The sequence below is a fragment of the Bombina bombina genome, chromosome 2 (genome assembly GCF_027579735.1).
Source record: "Bombina bombina isolate aBomBom1 chromosome 2, aBomBom1.pri, whole genome shotgun sequence".
Taxonomy (NCBI): Eukaryota; Metazoa; Chordata; class Amphibia; order Anura; family Bombinatoridae; genus Bombina; species Bombina bombina.
Window position 1 is genome coordinate 110,802,295 of NC_069500.1, and position 20,557 is coordinate 110,822,851.

The 20,557-nt window shown below is 40.8% G+C and overlaps 1 protein-coding gene across 1 annotated transcript in view; it reads left to right on the forward strand.

Annotated features, from left to right (window-relative positions):
* EGFLAM (EGF like, fibronectin type III and laminin G domains) overlaps positions 1–20,557 on the forward strand; it is a 280,687-nt gene that overhangs the window by 174,287 nt on the left and 85,843 nt on the right. Inside the window, exons 8-11 of the mRNA XM_053699674.1 lie at positions 10,980–11,080; positions 17,676–17,820; positions 18,956–19,145; positions 19,237–19,362. Of these exons, the coding sequence (XP_053555649.1) occupies positions 10,980–11,080; positions 17,676–17,820; positions 18,956–19,145; positions 19,237–19,362 (562 nt within the window). The remainder of the gene's footprint in view (positions 1–10,979; positions 11,081–17,675; positions 17,821–18,955; positions 19,146–19,236; positions 19,363–20,557) is intronic.

Below are 20,557 nucleotides of genomic sequence, written 5' to 3' on the forward strand. Positions count from 1 at the left end.
CTTTCAAGGGGAAAACGCTGTTTGGCCCTGACTTGAAAGAGATTATCTCGGATATCACTGGGGGTAAGGGCCACGCCCTTCCTCAGGATCGGCCTTTCAAGGCAAAAAATAAACCTAATTTTCGTCCCTTTCGTAGAAACGGACCAGCCCAAAGTGCTACGTCCTCTAAGCAAGAGGGTAATACTTCTCAAGCCAAGCCAGCTTGGAGACCAATGCAAGGCTGGAACAAGGGAAAGCAGGCCAAGAAACCTGCCACTGCTACCAAGACAGCATGAAATGTTGGCCCCCGATCCGGGACCGGATCTGGTGGGGGGCAGACTCTCTCTCTTTGCTCAGGCTTGGGCAAGAGATGTTCTGGATCCTTGGGCGCTAGAAATAGTCTCCCAAGGTTATCTTCTGGAATTCAAGGGACTTCCCCCAAGGGGGAGGTTCCACAGGTCTCAGTTGTCTTCAGACCACATAAAAAGACAGGCATTCTTACATTGTGTAGAAGACCTGTTAAAAATGGGAGTGATTCATCCCGTTCCATTAAGAGAACAAGGGATGGGGTTCTACTCCAATCTGTTTATAGTTCCCAAAAAAGAGGGAACGTTCAGACCAATCTTAGATCTCAAGATCTTAAACAAGTTTCTCAAGGTTCCATCGTTCAAGATGGAAACCATTCGAACTATTCTTCCTTCCATCCAGGAAGGTCAATTCATGACCACGGTGGATTTAAAGGATGCGTATCTACATATTCCTATCCACAAGGAACATCATCGGTTCCTGAGGTTCGCATTCCTGGACAAACATTACCAGTTTGTGGCGCTTCCTTTCGGATTAGCCACTGCTCCAAGGATTTTCACAAAGGTACTAGGGTCCCTTCTAGCTGTGCTAAGACCAAGGGGCATTGCTGTAGTACCTTACTTGGACGACATTCTGATTCAAGCGTCGTCCCTTCCTCAAGCAAAGGCTCACACGGACATTGTCCTGGCCTTTCTCAGATCTCACGGATGGAAAGTGAACGTGGAAAAGAGTTCTCTATCTCCGTCAACAAGGGTTCCCTTCTTGGGAACAATAATAGACTCCTTAGAAATGAGGATTTTTCTGACAGAGGCCAGAAAAACAAAACTTCTAGACTCTTGTCGGATACTCCATTCCGTTCCTCTTCCTTCCATAGCTCAGTGCATGGAAGTGATCGGGTTGATGGTAGCGGCAATGGACATAGTTCCTTTTGCACGCATTCATCTAAGACCATTACAACTGTGCATGCTCAGTCAGTGGAATGGGGACTATACAGACTTGTCTCCGAAGATACAAGTAAATCAGAGGACCAGAGACTCACTCCGTTGGTGGCTGTCCCTGGACAACCTGTCACGAGGGATGACATTCCGCAGACCAGAGTGGGTCATTGTCACGACCGACGCCAGTCTGATGGGCTGGGGCGCGGTCTGGGGATCCCTGAAAGCTCAGGGTCTTTGGTCTCGGGAAGAATCTCTTCTACCGATAAATATTCTGGAACTGAGAGCGATATTCAATGCTCTCAAGGCTTGGCCTCAGCTAGCGAGGGCCAAGTTCATACGGTTTCAATCAGACAACATGACAACTGTTGCGTACATCAACCATCAGGGGGGAACAAGGAGTTCCCTGGCGATGGAAGAAGTGACCAAAATCATTCTATGGGCGGAGTCTCACTCCTGCCACCTGTCTGCTATCCACATCCCAGGAGTGGAAAATTGGGAAGCGGATTTTCTGAGTCGTCAGACATTGCATCCGGGGGAGTGGGAACTCCATCCGGAAATCTTTGCCCAAGTCACTCAGCTGTGGGGCATTCCAGACATGGATCTGATGGCCTCTCGTCAGAACTTCAAAGTTCCTTGCTACGGGTCCAGATCCAGGGATCCCAAGGCGGCTCTAGTGGATGCACTAGTAGCACCTTGGACCTTCAAACTAGCTTATGTGTTCCCGCCGTTTCCTCTCATCCCCAGGCTGGTAGCCAGGATCAATCAGGAGAGGGCGTCGGTGATCTTGATAGCTCCTGCGTGGCCACGCAGGACTTGGTACGCAGATCTGGTGAATATGTCATCGGCTCCTCCTTGGAAGCTACCTTTGAGACGAGACCTTCTTGTTCAGGGTCCGTTCGAACATCCGAATCTGGTTTCACTCCAGCTGACTGCTTGGAGATTGAACGCTTGATCTTATCGAAGCGAGGATTCTCAGATTCTGTTATCGATACTCTTGTTCAGGCCAGAAAGCCTGTAACTAGAAAGATTTACCACAAAATTTGGAAAAAATATATCTGTTGGTGTGAATCTAAAGGATTCCCTTGGGACAAGGTTAGGATTCCTATGATTCTATCCTTCCTTCAAGAAGGATTGGAAAAAGGATTATCTGCAAGTTCCCTGAGGGGACAGATTTCTGCCTTGTCTGTGTTACTTCACAAAAAGCTGGCCGCTGTGCCAGATGTTCAAGCCTTTGTTCAGGCTCTGGTTAGAATTAAGCCTGTTTACAAACCTTTGACTCCTCCTTGGAGTCTCAATTTAGTTCTTTCAGTTCTTCAGGGGGTTCCGTTTGAACCCTTGCATTCCGTTGATATTAAGTTATTATCTTGGAAAGTTTTGTTTTTAGTTGCAATTTCTTCTGCTAGAAGAGTTTCAGAATTATCTGCTCTGCAGTGTTCTCCTCCTTATCTGGTGTTCCATGCAGATAAGGTGGTTTTACGTACTAAACCTGGTTTTCTTCCAAAAGTTGTTTCTAACAAAAACATTAACCAGGAGATTATCGTACCTTCTCTGTGTCCGAAACCAGTTTCAAAGAAGGAACGTTTGTTGCACAATTTGGATGTTGTTCGCGCTCTAAAATTCTATTTAGATGCTACAAAGGATTTTAGACAAACATCTTCCTTGTTTGTTGTTTATTCCGGTAAAAGGAGAGGTCATAAAGCAACTTCTACCTCTCTCTCTTTTTGGATTAAAAGCATCATCAGATTGGCTTACGAGACTGCCGGACGGCAGCCTCCCGAAAGAATCACAGCTCATTCCACTAGGGCTGTGGCTTCCACATGGGCCTTCAAGAACGAGGCTTCTGTTGATCAGATATGTAGGGCAGCGACTTGGTCTTCACTGCACACTTTTACCAAATTTTACAAGTTTGATACTTTTGCTTCTTCTGAGGCTATTTTTGGGAGAAAGGTTTTGCAAGCCGTGGTGCCTTCCATTTAGGTGACCTGATTTGCTCCCTCCCTTCATCCGTGTCCTAAAGCTTTGGTATTGGTTCCCACAAGTAAGGATGACGCCGTGGACCGGACACACCTATGTTGGAGAAAACAGAATTTATGTTTACCTGATAAATTACTTTCTCCAACGGTGTGTCCGGTCCACGGCCCGCCCTGGTTTTTTTAATCAGGTCTGATGATTTATTTTCTTTAACTACAGTCACCACGGTACCATATGGTTTCTCCTATGCAAATATTCCTCCTTAACGTCGGTCGAATGACTGGGGTAGGCGGAGCCTAGGAGGGATCATGTGACCAGCTTTGCTGGGCTCTTTGCCATTTCCTGTTGGGGAAGAGAATATCCCACAAGTAAGGATGACGCCGTGGACCGGACACACCGTTGGAGAAAGTAATTTATCAGGTAAACATAAATTCTGTTTTTAAAAAGTATTTTGTTTGTTTGTTTTTTAAGTTTCCGCCCTGAATAAAACCGTTTTCTTGTCATAATTGCAGAAATGCGTCCCTTCCCACCAGTAAAACAGAGGCAGGTGTCCTTATTAGTCAGTGAGGCTTAGTAGGAAGTAGAAAGCCAATACAGCAGTATTACGTATAACTGAAACGGCTTTCATTTTAAAGGGACAGTAAACACCAATTTTCTTTTAACTGCATGTAATAGACACTACTATAAAGAAAAATATTTACAGATACTGATATAAGCATCCAGTATAAAACCTTTTAAAAACGTACTTAGAAGCGCCCAGTGTTGAAAATGTTAGGTTGGGACACCCACTGGACTGGAAAGCAAAAACTGCAGACGGTCCACCCCCTCACTGCATATGATAAGACACATTACACAAACAGGAGTAAGCAGGAATCTGTAGACTTAAGTCTACATCTGATACTTTGGGTCTTCGATTTTAAAAATTAGCACAATGTTATTAAAAAAAAAATAAGCAAAACTATACATTGTTACAAAAACACTCCCAGATAGACTGCATAAATGATCTGTAGATGATCCATTTATATAAACAAAAATCTAGTGTACGGTTTCCCTTTTTAGTTTGAATGATAAAAAAAACATTGCAGTGCAATATCCCTTTAGTCAGCATTACTGTTTTTTATACAGGGGGCATCATAGAAGAGACGGTGAACAGTACTTGAGTGGTGTTTCAAGGGTTAGGGCCTTGGGATATAAATCAGTGCAAATTATGTTTACAAATCACTGGTATTAAATTATTTGATCACTTATTGTATTTGCAAATCGTTTGCAAAGCAGTGCTTAATCGCTGATATATAGGGCTCGATTTATCAATCAAGAGCGGGTTGGGGGCGTACATATTTCTTTTGCAAGAAGTACCGAGTCCACGGATTCATCCTAACTTGTGGGATATTGTCCTTCCTGACAGGAAGTAGCAAAGAGAGCACCACAGCAGAGCTGTCTATATAGCTCCCCCCTTAACTCTACCCCTCAGTCATTCTCTTTGCTGGCTCTAAGCAGGAAGGGTAAAGAGAAGAGGTGTTAAACTGTTAGTTTTTATTTTATCTTCAATCAAGAGTTTATTTTAAATGGTACCGGTGTTGTACTATTTACTTTCAGGCAGGACATAGATGAAGATTTCTGCCTGGAGGAGGATGATCTTAGCATTTGTAACTAAGGTCCACTGCTGTTCCCACATGAGCTGAGGAGTACAGGAAAACTTCAGTGTGAGGAACGGTTCTTGCTATACAGCAATGAGGTATGTTCAGTCATTTTTTCTGCAGAGACTGTGTTAACTCAGAAAGGCTGACAGTATCCCCATTAAGGGAAGGGTAAGCAGTAATCCTAGTTTAATAAGGGGCATTACTAGCTTACATAATGGGCTAATTTCATGGGCACTCAGTTTGATGTTATATTTGCAAACGTTTGTGTGTCTGGGTGTAAAACGTTTTTTATTTTATGATTGGACATCTGTTGAGGGTTCATTTGACTTATTTAAGGGTTTTTATAACCCACATGATCTATAAACAGGGATTTATAAATTTGGTTTAGGCCCCAGCAACATCGTGTGAGATGGGCGGGGCCTATTTTCGCGCCTCAGTTGCGCATCTAGTTATACAGACAGGCAGCAAGCAGCATCTCCAGAGGTCCTGGTACTCTCCTGGAGCCTAAACGAAGCTTTATCCTCATATTTTCGTCCCCTAAGGGCAGGTAGGCGCCACAGCAGAGCTGTTGCAAGATGCAGACAGGGTTTTTTTTACCGGCTTTGGGCATTATCAATCCGGTTTGCTCATTTTGGGGTTTATTGCCTATTTACTTGGGTTGCAATCTTTCTAAAGCTTTGTGGGTACACTGTTAAAATTTCAGAAGATTTGAAGCAATTTTAACCTGTTTTGCAGTTTGTGTATGCCTTTTTTTCTCTTAAAGGCACAGTACCGTTTTTGAAAGTTGTGTTTTTTTCATTAAATAAAGTGTTTTCCAAGCCTGCTTGTCTCATTACTAGCCTGTTCAACATGTCTGACATTGAGGGAACTCATTGTTCAATTTGTTTAGAAGCCATTGTGGAACCCCCTCTTAGAATGTGTCCCACTTGTATTGATATGTCTATAACTTGCAGACAGCATATTTTGAGTTTGGCAATGGATGATTCTCAGACAGAAGGAAATCGGGTTTTGCCATGTAGTTCTCCCCAAGTGTCACAACCAATAACGCCCGCACAAGTGATGCCAAGTACTTCTAGTGCGTCTAATTCTTTCACCTTGCAAGATATGGCCTCAGTTATGAATACTACCCTTACAGAGGTTTTATCTAAACTGCCAGGGTTGCAAGGGAAGTGCAGTAGCTCTGGGTTAAGAACAAATGCTGAGCCTTCTGACGCTTTAGTTGCCGTATCCGATACTCCCTCACAATGTTCTGAGGTAGGGATAAGGGATTTGCTATCTGAGGGAGAGATCTCTGATTCAGGAAGGTTACTCCCTCAGACAGATTCAGATATGACGGCATTTAAGTTTAAGCTAGAACACCTCCGTTTATTGCTCAGGGAGGTTTTAGCGACTCTGGATGATTGTGACCCTATTGTAGTTCCAGAGAAATTGTGTAAAATGGACAAATATCTAGAGGTTCCTGTTTACACTGATGTTTTTCCAGTCCCTAAGAGGATTTCGGACATTGTTACTAAGGAGTGGGATAGACCAGGTATTCCGTTCGCTCCCTCTCCTGTTATTAAGAAAATGTTTCCCATATCTGACACCATGAGGGACTCATGGCAGATGGTCCCTAAGGTGGAGGGAGCTATTTCTACTCTGGCTAATCGTACAACTATACCTATTGAAGACAGTTGTGCTTTCATTGATCCTATGGATAAAATATTAGAGGGTCTAAGAAAACTTTTGTTCATCAAGGTTTTCTTCTTCAACGTATAGCGTGCATTGTTCCTGTAACCACTGCAGCTGCCTTTTGGTTTGAGGCTCTATAAGAGGCGCTTCAAGTGGAGACCCCACTAGATGATATTCTGGACAGAATTAAGGCTCTTAAGCTAGCTAATTCTTTTATTACAGACGCCGCTTTTCATCTCGCTAAGTTAGCAGCAAAGAATTCAGGTTTTGCCATTTTAGCGCGTAGAGCGTTATGGCTTAAGTCCTGGTCGGCTGATGTGTCATCTAAATCTAAGCTTTTGACCAACCCTTTTAAAGGTAAGACCCTATTTGGGCCTGCTCTGAAAGAGATCATTTCGGACATCACTGGGGGGAAGGGTCATGCCCTCCCTCAAGATAAGTCGAATAAGACGAGGACCAAACAAAATAATTTTCGTTCCTTGCGAAACTTCAAGGGTGGTCCCGCTTCCTCTTCCCCAGCTGCAAAGCAAGAGGGGAGCTTTGCTCAATCCAAACCAACCTGGAGACCTAACCAGGCTTGGAACAAGGGTAAACAGGCCAAAAAGCCTGCTGCTGCCACTAAGACAGCATGAAGGAGTAGCCCCCGATCCTGGACCGGATCTAGTAGGGGGCAGACTCTCTCTCTTTGCTCATGCCTGGGCAAGAATCGTTCAGGACTCCTGGGCCGTAGAAATTGTAACCCAGGGGTATCTCCTAGATTTCAAGGATTCTCCTCCAAAGGGGAGATTCCATCTTTCTCAATTGTCTGTAAACCAGACAAAAAGAGAGGCGTTCTTACGCTGTGTAGAAGACCTTTTTACCATGGGAGTGATCTGCCCAGTTCTGAAAGCAGAACAGGGGCAAGGTTTCTACTCCAATCTGTTTGTGGTTCCAAAAAAAGAGGGAACCTTCAGACCAATTCTAGATCTCAAGATCCTAAACCAATTCCTAAGAGTTCCATCTTTCAAGATGGAGACCATTCGGACTATTTTACCAATAATCCAGGAGGGTCAATATATGACCACCGTGGATTTAAAGGATGCGTATCTACACATTCCTATCCACAAAGATCATCACCAATTCCTAAGGTTTGCCTTTCTGGACAGGCATTACCAGTTTGTGGCTCTTCCCTTCGTGTTGGCCACGGCACCAAGAATCTTCACAAAAGTGCTAGGGTCCCTGCTGGCGGTCCTAAGGCTGCGGGGCATTGCAGTGGCGCCTTATCTAGATGACATCTTAATTCAAGCGTCGACTTTCCAACTAGCCAAGTCTCACACCGACTTAGTGTTGGCCTTTCTAAGATCTCATGGGTGGAAGGTGAACGTGAAAAAGAGTTCTCTTATTCCTCTCACAAGAGTCCCATTCCTGGGAACTCTGATAGATTCGGTGGACATGAAGATTTTTCTGACGGAGGTCAGGAAATCAAAGATTATAACCACCTGTCGAGCTCTTCATTTCATTCCTCGGCCGTCAGTGGCTCAGTGTATGGAGGTAATCGGACTTATGGTAGCGGCAATGGACATAGTTCCATTTGCTCGCTTGCATCTCAGACCACTCAAACTATGCATGCTTAAACAGTGGAATGGGGATTATGCAGATTTATCTCCTCAGATAAATCTGGATCAAGAGACCAGATACTCTCTTCTGTGGTGGTTGTCACAGGATCACCTGTCCAGGGGAATGTGTTTCCGCAGGCCAGCGTGGGTTATAGTAACGACGGACGCCAGCCTACTGGGCTGGGGTGCAGTCTGGAATTCCCTGAAAGCGCAGGGTTTGTGGACTCAGGAGGAGACCCTCCTCCCAATAAATATTCTGGAATTAAGAGCGATATTCAATGCTCTTCAGGCGTGGCCTCAGCTGGCTTCGGCCGGTTTCATCAGGTTTCAGTCGGACAACAACACGACTGTAGCTTATATCAATCATCAGGGGGGAACAAGGAGTTCCTTGGCGATGATAGAAGTTTCCAGGATAATCCGATGGGCTTAGACTCACTCTTGCCATCTATCAGCGATCTATATCCCAGGAGAAAGAGAACTGGGAGGCAGATTTTCTAAGTTGTCAGACTTTTCATCCGGGGGAGTGGGAGCTCCATCCGGAGGTGTTTGCTCAACTGGTTCAGCTATGGGGCACACCAGAATTGGATCTGGTGGCGTCTCGTCAGAACGCCAAGCTTCCTTGTTACAAATCCAGGTCCAGGGATCCCCAGGCAGTACTGATAGATGCCCTAGCAGTACCCTGGTCGTTCAACCTGGCTTACGTGTTTCCACCTTTCCCTCTCCTTCCGCGTCTGATTGCCAGAATCAAACAGGAGAGGGCTTCGGTGATTTTGATAGCACCTGCGTGGCCACGCAGGACTTGGTATGCAGACCTGGTGGACATGTCATCTCTGCCACCATGGACTCTGCCACTGCGACAGGACCTTCTGATTCAAGGTCCGTTAAAGCATCCAAATCTAATTTCTCTGCAACTGACTGCTTGGAGATTGAACGTTTGATTTTATCAAAGCGGGGTTTCTCTGAGTCGGTCATAGATACCTTGATTCAGGCTTGAAAGCCTGTCACCAGGAAAATCCATCATAAGATATGGCATAAATATCTTTTTTGGTGCAAATCCAAAGGCTACTCATGGAGTAAGATCAGGATTCCTAGGATTTTGTCCTTTCTTCAAGAAGGATTGGAGAAAGGATTGTCAGCTAGTTCCTTAAAGGGACAGATATCTGCTTTGTCTATCTTATTACACAAGCGTCTGGCTGATGTCCCAGGCATTCAGGCTTTTTGTCAGGCTTTAGTTAGAGTCAAGCCTGTGTTTAAACCTGTTGCTCCGCCATGGAGTCTAAATTTAGTTCTTAATGTTCTTCAAGGGGTTCCGTTTGAACCCATGCATTCCATAGATATTAAGCTTCTATCTTGGAAAGTTCTGTTTTTAGTTGCTATCTCTTCAGCTCGAAGAGCTATCTGCATTACAGTGCGACTCGCCTTATCTTGTTTTCCATGCTGATGAGGTGGTTTTGCGTACCAAACCTGGGTTCCTCCCTAAGGTTGTTTCTAACAGGAATATCAATCAGGAAATTGTTGTTCCTTCTCTGTGTCCTAATACTTCTTCTAAGAAGGAACGTCTGTTGCACAACTTGAACATCGTTTGTGCCTTGAAGTTTTATTTGCAGGCAACCAAAGATTTTCGCCAATCTTCTTCTTTGTTTGTTGTCTATGCTGGAAAGCGTAGAGGTCAAAAGGCTACGGCTACCTCTCTTTCCTTTTGGCTGAAAAGCATCATCCGTTTGGCTTATGAGACTGCTGGACAGCAGCCTCCTGAAAGAATTACAGCTCACTCCACTAGAGCGGTGGCTTCCACATGGGCTTTTAAAAATGATGCTTCTGTTGAACAGATTTGTAAGGCTGCGACTTGGTCTTCTCTTCATACCTTTTCCAAATTTTACAAATTTGATACTTTTGCTTCTTCGGAGGCTATTTTTGGGAGAAAGGTTTTGCAGGCAGTGGTGCCTTCCGTTTAGGTTCCTGTCTTGTCCCTCCCTTCATCCGTGTCCTACAGCTTTGTTATTGGTATCCCACAAGTTAGGATGAATCCGTGAACTCGGTACATCTTGCAAAAGAAAACAAAATTTATGCTTACCTGATAAATTTCTTTCTTTTGCGATGTACCGAGTCCACGGCACGCTCTGTCTATTCAAGACAGATAGTATTTTTTTTATGTAAACTTCAGTCACCTATGCACCTTTATAGTTTCTCCTTTTCTTCCTTGGCCTTCGGTCGAATGACTGGGGGGTGGAGTTAAGGGGGGAGCTATATAGACAGCTCTGCTGTGGTGCTCTCTTTGCTACTTCCTGTCAGGAAGGACAATATCCCACAAGTTAGGATGAATCCGTGGACTCGGTACATCGCAAAAGAAAGAAATTTATCAGGTAAGCATAAATTTTGTTTTACCCCTGTATGCCACAGCTCTCCTCTGGCGGGCAGCAATTTGCTTCCCGAATTTAATATTACTATTTTGCGATTGGATGCAACCTTGCCTGCACACAGCCAATCACGTTTGGGCAGGAGTTGTCAATTTCCCCTGCCGGATGAGACAGGGAGATTGAAATTCTCCACCTATGAAGTGGAGAAGAGGGAAGGGAAGCAGCGGTGGTCTGATGATTGCTGCTTGAGAAGTGAGAACCTGCAGTCAAAGGGAGGCTGAAGGGCTTGATAAATCAAGCTCATAGTATGCACATATGCAAAGTGACTTTAATTCCCCTTTAAAGTAGGAAAGTATTATTCTTCATTGAAGTCTAAATTCGTTCTCTGAACACAGCAGCGACCGTCTCTTTTCAAATGAATCAGAGCATGCAGTTTTTGCATCAGGCTATCCTTTTAATGTCTGTCTAGCTCACCATTTTGTTACCTGTTTATCTAATATCAGACTGTTTATCTAATATCAGACACAAGGGGATGATGGTTTGCTGCTCTACTGTGGAGAAAATGAATACGGCCGTGGGGATTTTTTGTCTCTAGCAATAATTCGCAGAAGTGTGCAATTTCGGTAAGTCTTAGCTCCAGTAAGTATTGTAAAATGCTTGTTATAAAACAGCAATAATAAATTATGGACTTTAAAAAAAAATTAAAAAAAATATTCCATTAAACATTTGCTAGATCTGTTGGGCAGATGCACATACATCAAAAGAAAACCTTAGCCAGTGTGTGATAGCTATAAAAGAAAACGTATTCCTTATAACTAAGTACTGACGAATCTGCTTCTGTACTTCTGAAGCTCGCACAGCTGTCATCTTACTAAACAGAACACAAGCGATACATGATTTTAAATCCTGGCTCAGTGTTCTCCACAGAATATTTTACCAGCCAAGTTGGCATCGAAAGAATACAATAATTGCATAATTTATAAACATAAATTTATTTAATTATTATTTGTGAAATAAAACTTAGTTACATGAAACCCAACATTTTCTTTCATGATACAGATAGATTATACAATTATATTTTTTTTAGATTTTCTCATGTTCTTCTTTGTTGAAGAGATGTTTAGATAGGATGCGTGCACATGTGTGGTGCACTACATGATGGCAATAGTGCTGCAATAAAAGCATTTGAGTTTCATGTTCCTTTAATATTGGCTACAATTTTAGCGTGTGGTCAGTAAAATCAGATTCTGGGGAAAACACTGCTTGCTTATGTGTGGCCTGAGGACTTCATAGAAACAAATGTAGTGGTTTGAGAAGTTTTGTCTGCACACTTTTATCTGCAGCAGTAGATCTATGGCAACATTTTAAATGGTTAAAAATAACTGAAGTTTAGCAGTCTCAGAAAATATATTACTAGTCACTGTTACTAGTTATTGAATTATATTGTGTCTATTTTAGAAATTACTATATAGGGCTAGATTACGTGTGGTGCGCTAACTGTTACACTTGAATGAAAAGAAGTTCATAGCGAGGTGTTTGCGTGCATCAGGTGTTTTACTTGCATTACAAGTTGAAAGTAAATGCGATTGCATGAGCGCAATCAAGTTAGCACGACCTGAGAGCTCTGGTTAACTGTTTCACGAAACAAAATAAGTGTCACAAAACGCATCAATTGTTCCTTCCCAGGTTGAGCGCTTCTCTCTTTATTTATGCAAATTACGACACTTAGGGAAGTCTCCCTAAGTGTGATGTGGGAATCCAGACGTGGACCCGTTGCTCAGTATGCCTAGAGGGATATGGCTGCACCTCACTGACGAGGCCCACAATAGGCCGAAACGTACGTCTGGGGTTTTGCTGTTTCTCTCATTCAGAGAGGGATTGCCTGGTATTTCGGGGCTGGACTGTACTGTGAAGTCAGTATCAGACTGATATGCTTCAGGAAAGTTCTTCTCTGTGAAAGGCACATGTTGAGCAAAAAGAGGCTGCTTCTTGGGTGGTAACTAGCCATAGAACAAGCTATTATGCTATTGTTTGTTCCCAGGTTGAGCGCTTCTTTCTTTTTATTTATATTAATATTTATATGTTGGGTTATGGGACTTGAGAATATGTGACCAGGTTTGCGCATGAGTAATTTTTTCCCCCCACTCCGTTGACTAATATGGAGGAATAGGTTATCGCACAATATTATAAGTTCAGCTTTTTACACAAAACGGGTTAGTGTGTGTGAGCTAAAACAGTTTGCTTTCAACTTGTTTTTTAAGATTTTTATTTATAAACGAAAAATGAAGGCATATACATAGAAGGCAGGCATAACCACGCAAAAAAAAGACCAAGGCGTCACACAGGACCCATAACAATATTAGTGAGGACAAGTTACAGATTATATACCTTTATCATAAGCTCTTCTAACTCCATTGTTCATATTTAATTTATATAGATTAGAGAATCACAAAAACACATCATATAAGAGAATAATGATAAAAAAGGAGAAAAAAACCACTGTCTCTCTCTTTCACCACTCGCCCACACCTCTCATCCATCCAAAATTTGGGGAAATGATCAGCATAAATATTTAATTGTACAAAGGGGGATTGGAGCATAGGTTTGACCAACGTCCTTTGTACGGATTCTTGCAATGATAATATAAAGAGTTCCCATTTTTAAAAAAAGAGAATTAATTGGTCATCCGAAGGGTTCAGCAGGTTATATTGTTCTATCGTACATTGTGTAATCAAAGCATTTTTAAGTTGTGAAATTTTGGGTGCTGAGCATGATTTCCAGGATCTAAGAATAAGATTACAACCAATTAATATGATAGTATTTATAAGTTTAAAGTTTTTGGGGACCACTTGGAATTTGGTGAGAAAGAGAAAATCTCAATTGGTTTGATATAATAATCTAAGTGTAAGACTACGTTCATCCAATATAGGACTTTTTGCCAAAACTGCAAAATTTTTGGGCATTCCCAAAAGCAGTGAAAAATATCTGCATGGGTTGCCTTACATCTACAGCAAAGAACATTTAATTTATACCATCTGGATATGGTTTCAGGGGTAAGATTAGTCTTAAAACAAATCTTAATCTGAGACACTCTCTGTGGTGTCAAAACCCATGCTTGTTCAGTTATTTTAAAACTGTCCACTATGGTCTGATCGTTGATTTCAGGGAATTTTTTAGACCATTTAGCCACTATATCATTAATTTGTGTGGATGAGGATTTTTTAATTAGTAACAAGTAAAGAGGGGAAATTGCATATATCCCAGATTGGTATCCAGTTATTCTGCTGCGTAGTTCACCTAAGGACCAATCTAAACTCTATTTTTTAATTAATTCATTGGCGAAATGTCTTAATTGTAAATAGGCATAGAACTCTTGTTTTGGGAGGCCAAAATTATTGACTACGTTTGCGAAGATAACTGTATGACCGTCAGATCCTAATATTTGACTAATCGACTTTAATCCTTTTGTGGCCCATTTTTTGAATACCGTATTAGACAGTCCTGGAGTAAAATTGGGATTGCCTCTAATAGGTAAGAATTGAGAAATGTAAGGAGAAAGTGCTAACTCAATACAAAACTTCTGCCATGCCACTATAATATTTTTAAAAGTAATCAGGGAAAAAATAGTCGAAGGAAGTGACGTTATTGGGCAGTGTAATAAGGCATTCAAGTGGAAAGGAGCAGTAAGATTGGATTCACGGAGAAACAAAGTAATGCGTTCTTTTTCAGTAATACAGTCGATAGCTGTTTTTACTAGGGCCACAAGATTGTTGACTTAGGTATTAGGCAGTGCCAGCCCAGCTGCAAGTTTAGAATTCATAAGTCGATGAATAGCTATCCGAGGTTTCGCACCCTTCCATAGAAACCTGGTACAAACTCTATTATACCTAAGAATATCCGCCTTATGTATAAAGATCGGCATATTTTGGAATATATATAATAATTTAGGAAAAAGTACTGTTTTGATCAATATTACACGGTCTGATAAAGAAATAGGGAGGCAGGCCCACTCTTCTAACTTTTTTTTTTTACAATTCTTCAGGCAATTACCATTCCGCTGGATTAGTACTCAGTCTGATTCCCAAATAGGTAATTTGGGTTGTTTCAATAAACGGGTGATTAATTCTAATTTCGGGCTTCTTACGTATCCATAGAAGTTCTGATTTCAATAGATTAATCTTATAGCCTAAAAATTGATCCAAACATAGAGATAATATTCTGTAATAATGGTGCTTTTCTTAAAGGACCAGTCAGCAATACAGGGCACCATTAAAAATCAATTCTGCCTAAAAAATAATTATGTTGAGCTGTACCTTTTTAATTAACTGCAAGCAGACTTCATAAACGAGTGTTTTAAACTTTCCCTGTCCTCCATGGTCACGTGGATGTGGTTCATAAATGGAAAATGCATATACGTATATGCATTTTCCTTTCAATGCGCATGTGAACCCGGAAGTGTTGTGACGTCACGCATCACCAGCACATTGGGACCGTGCTTTCTTTAATGAAGCAGTGCACATAAAAGCTTGTGCACTGTCCACACTGTAATTTGGGGCTGCTCTAGATCTATTACACTTAGATGTGGAATAGAAATAATTTAATCAAGGCAATTAATAAAAAAATAAAAATAAATCAAGCTAAAATTATAGCAATTAAAAATAATAATGCAAAGTAACTGCACATCCTTTGTTGAAGAGCAGTAAGGCACTACTGGGAGAGAGCTGCTGTTTGGTGGCTGATAAAGATTGGATTTTAGTAGTAGGGCATTACTGCTCTTCAACAAAGGACACTTTCAAGTATTGTCAATTTTGCCTTATTCTCTTTGGTTCCTTTGTTGAAGAGCAGTAATGCATTACTGGGAGATAGCTGAAAGCCAGTTGTGCATTACAGGTCTCCAAAAAAGGACAATTAGAGAATTAGGTAAATTAGGTAACTTGTAAGCATCCTTTGTTGAAGAGCAGGAAGGCACTACTGGGAGAGAGCTGCTGTTTGGTGGCTGATAAAGATTGGATTTTAGTAGTAGGGCATTACTGCTCTTCAACAAAGGACACTTTCAAGTATTGTCAATTTTGCCTTTTTTTGTTCCTTTGTTGAAGAGCAGTAATGTATTACTGTGAGATAGCTGAAAGCCAGTTGTGCATTACAGCTCTTCAAAAAAGGACAATTAGAGAATGAGGGAAATTAGGTAAAACTTGTAAGTATCCTTTGTTGAAGAGCAGTAAGGCACTACTGGGAGAGAGCTGCTGTTTGGTGGCTGATAAAGATTGTTGAAAAGCAGTAATGCCCTACTACTAAAATCCAATCTTTATCAGCCACCACACAGCAGCTCTCTCCCAGTGCCTTACTGCTCTTCAACAAAGGAACCAAAAGAATAAGGCAAAATTGACAACTTGAAAGTGTCCTTTGTTGAAGAGCAGTAATGCCCTACTACTAAAATCCAAAGGACACTTTCAAGTTTTGTCAATTTTGCCTTATTCTCTTTTGGTTCCTTTGTTGAAAAGCAGTAAGGCACTGGGAGAGAGCTGCTTTTTGGTGGCTGATGAAGATTGGATTTTAGTAGTAGAGTATTACTGCTCCTCAACAAAGGACACTCCTGCTCTAAAAGCTCTTCAGCAGAGCTGCTCCCTATAAAGACAATAGTGCACACGCGAGGGGGGTCACGTGCACGTGCAAGGGGGTCACGTGCACACGCAGGGAGTCATGTGCACGCTCATATGCACACACAACGGGGAAAAAATGCAAATAGGCTAATCTTGGATTGGAAGACAAAACTTGTCACTCACAATGAGCCCAGCCTCCTCTAGGCGTGGGAGGTGATCAAGCCTCGGAACAATTGGTAAAACAGACAGGAGAAATGTAAGTTTCATAATAATTTTACTATCTAAGTTTTTATTTTGAATGCTCATATACATTATAAACTTAATCATCTATGTGGCTGTATATTTATTTTGGTTTTGGCTTTGTGCTGTGTTTACTGGTCCTTTTAATGTTGCTCAAAAATAAAGCATAAAGTAGAAGAACAAGTTTCTGGCCGCCCAACCGGATGCATTCGAGCTCCTGTCAAAGTAATATTGCCAGGGGTTTAAAACATTTTTTAAAAAGTAATGGGGAGAGGGGGCACCCCTGTCTAGTGCCTCTTTGGAGAACAAACCATTGGAAAAATTGCATTGTTAATGATGACCGCAGATGTAGGAAAACTATATATTAGTCGAATAAAATTATTGAAATATCCTATCCGGCCATATTGTTCTAAAGAAAAGAACAAGTGATCCCAACAAATCCGATCAAAAACTTTTTCCGCGTCAAGCATTAAAATAGTTTCTTTCAACTTGTAATACGCAAGCTACTGACGCGCGCAAAAAGCTTACTTTATAGTGCAGTTAACGCTCAAATGGGAGTGTTAAATAATTCTCCACTTGTAATCTGGCCCATAGTTAGAAAAAGGAGTCAAATTGTAGCATAAAATGCGTATGACTAATCAAGCAAAGTATGCCTGATCCTACTTTTTACAAATAAGTTCTCATGTTTTGAATGATTCTCTTATAAAATCCATACATTTTAGGGAGTTATTGTAGCAATGTCTATTTCTCAGAACATGAAATCACTCTGCTGAATCTAAGCAAACCCTGCTACATATCTTTCAATTTGCTTTAACTGATAACAACTGCAAAACTGAATATTTTATACTAAATTCATGACCATGGCCAGCCATGTTGTCTACAGACTTAAAGCCAAGATAAGCTCCTCAAAATAAGGCGTATGGTCGGTGGAGTTTGGCTGTTGAAAAATAATTGCAGTAAAATATGTTAGTTTGTTTTAAAAAAAACGTTAAGGCTGATATTTTATTCTATAGCAACACCACAGAAATGTTTGGAATTACAAGGTTACCCTTTTACCGCCGTTATGGCATTGTATTCAGTCCAAACGGCGCGCTGGGCTTTAGCGCTGTTAGGACGAAATACAACGTGATAGCCGTTTGGCTGTCCTGAGGCCAACGGCGCTTCCTGGATGTGATCGCAGTCTGGAGGGCGTGCCTAACATCATATGGACACCCCCCTGACCCGATCCCATAATTGAATTCTCGCGATTGCATGCACGGTCACGGGATTTCAATTTGTCTACATCGGAACGCTGTTTCGATGTAGACATTATGACCCTGTCATGAAAGGGTTAAGTATTAGAAGTTCATGCATTGCTGTAATTTGTCTTCTCCTGCAGGTTTAACTGCGGTACAGGGGTTGCGGTTATTACAAGTGACCGTAAAATCAAGCTGGGCACTTGGCATGTTGTCACTATATTCAGAGAAGGACTTACTGGATGGCTGAAACTTGATCATAATTCACCTGTATCAGGGAGATCACAGGTTAGTGTCGGTTCCTTTATCTGTTTTGAAAATCTGGAACCTAATATAATAGATCACTGGAGGTTAAAGGAATAGTCTAGTTAAAATTAAACTTTTATGATTCAGATAGAGCATGCAATTTTAAGCAACTTTTACTCCTATTATCAAATTTTCTTCGTTCTCTTGGTATCTTTATTTGAATGTAAGCTTAGAAGCCGGCCCATTTTTGGTTTAGAACCTGGGTAGCGCTTGCTGATTGGTGGCTACATTTAGACACCAATCAGACAGTGCTACCCAGGTTCTGAACCAAAAATGGGCTGGCCTCTATGCTTACATTCTTGCTTTTTTTTAATAGATACCAAGAGAACGAAGAAAAATTGATAATAGGAGTAAATTAGAGCATGCAATTTTAAGCAACATTCAATCTGAATCATGAAAGTTTAATTTTGACTAGACTATCCCTTTAAGTGTATGTATTTAAAAAAAAAAATTAAGTTTATTTGCAAGTTCAGTTGTCGCCTATCTCTAAAACATGCAGTAATAATAAGCTTAATGGGAGACATGTTATAAAATGTTCTTTGTTCTTTTGATATCATTTGTTCAAAAATATACTAAGGTAGCCTCAGGTGTGTTCATGTGTCTAGGGCACTAAATGGCAGCAGTGTTGAAAACACTGTATAACCTTGTTAAAAACATTGTTGTAAATACTGCTTTCACATAGTTCTCAACACATGTTCTATCTTCTGAGCTAATTTCCACTTTGATGTGCCTAAAATCAGCAACTTATTTGTATTTTAATGTATTTGTGCTCCATTTATTAACTTTGTATTCAAAGCTGTGACCCATAAATCTGTACAAGTACTGCAGTTGGCCAGTTGAATTTTGCAAATCATTTTTTAATAATACCCTTAAAGTTAGGTCAAATATGAAGTATCAGATAGATCTATAGACTGGAGGGACAATATAAAGACCTAACCAGGGGTGAAAAAATATCACTATTTCTTAGGCAATAACATCATTTCTTACTCATCTTCTGTAATATCTTACTAATCTGAGGCCATGGGACTATTGGATGCATTACTTCCTATATATAACATGCTCCTTTTAATTGATAAACATATTTATTATTGAATTTAATATTACATTTACTCTTTAGGGGCAATATAGTAAAATCACATTCCGTACCCCTTTCTACCTTGGTGGAGCACCCAGTGCCTACTGGTTGGTGAAGTCAGCTGGGACGAACCGTGGCTTTAAAGGCTGTGTTCAGTCTTTGTCTGTAAATGGGCGAATGATTGATATGAGGCAGTGGCCACTCGGAAAGGCCTTGAGTGGGGCTGATGTAGGTAAGTGTTAATCATTCTGTATAACCTGCACAAATTACACATAATGCTTTCATATAAAAGTTTATACTAACATTGTCATTCCCACATACAGGTGACTGCAGCAGTAGTGTCTGTGATGACGCATCATGCATGAACGGAGGCTCCTGCACATCTAGATCAGCTGATACATACATGTGTCTGTGCCCCATTGGATTTCAAGGCCAGCATTGTGAGGAGGGTAATTAGATCCCATTTACTATATATTGTATTACACTAAAGAAACATGCAAGTGATATGGTTTATGGACAATCCAAGTTTCAATACTATATAATGCTAACATTTTAAATATCTTTAGAAGGCAATAACTTGCAAACATTTAAAGCTTGTATTCAGTTCCCCAATACTCCACCACTCCAAGTTTTATAAAGTGTAAAAACTAATACCTGTAACCCATGAGACCATATTTACAAACAAAACAGTTTATTTTGCAGATGAATCCCAAATAAGGACCTTAGCCTTCCTCCTGTATTTCCTGTCTCCAACACAGGCTGATACATGAACACTACTGCAGAGTTTGCAGTATTAAAGGCATACTTACTGCCTGTGAGTGTCAGTGTATTTAATGAACATTAAATACAGTAGAATTGCATAATCAACAAGTGCATAATAAAAAGACAATGCTATAACACTTATTTTAAATGAGAAGTAGATTTTTGGTCTACCAAATTTTAAAATGTCCTTAAATTTGCCGGGCCACTGTATCATGTGACATCCATCAGCCAATGACAGATTCTTATACATATACACTGTGAACTTTTCCACATGCACAATAGGAGCTGGTGCCTCATACAATTTACATATAAAAAGATTGTGCACTATTTGAAAATTGAAGTAAATTGGATAGTCTCTTAAAATTGCGTGATCTATCTGAATCATGAAAGTTTTATTGTGACTTTAGTGTCCCTTTAACAGATGAGAAAGCTTAGACAGTATCAATTATGCCTTTAAAGGGACATTAATCACTAAAGAATGATGCATTCAAAGAAACAATTAGTCTGAGAATAACAGATTTATTTTTTAAAGTTTCTTTACCTGTTTAAATAGTGACAAAATATGTGTAAAGTTTTTGTGTCTATAAAACAATAAGGGCTACCATGTTGTAACTTAGGTTACCTTCTCTGCTGTGACAAATTAGAGACTGTTATAAATAGGTCACTAAAGTGTGCAGCCAATGGCTGTGTGGAATATAACAGTGTTCTGGACTTCTATTTTTAACAGGAACTGAAAAGCTCCCAATTTTTAAAATGAAATTACAGGAAAAGGGGACAAAATAAATAATGAAAGTATAATGCAGAGAGGTGTGTGTATATGTATGTATGTGTAGTCCCAATGTGAATCCGCCCTCCTAGGGTCAACCACCCGGTTGCTCCGTG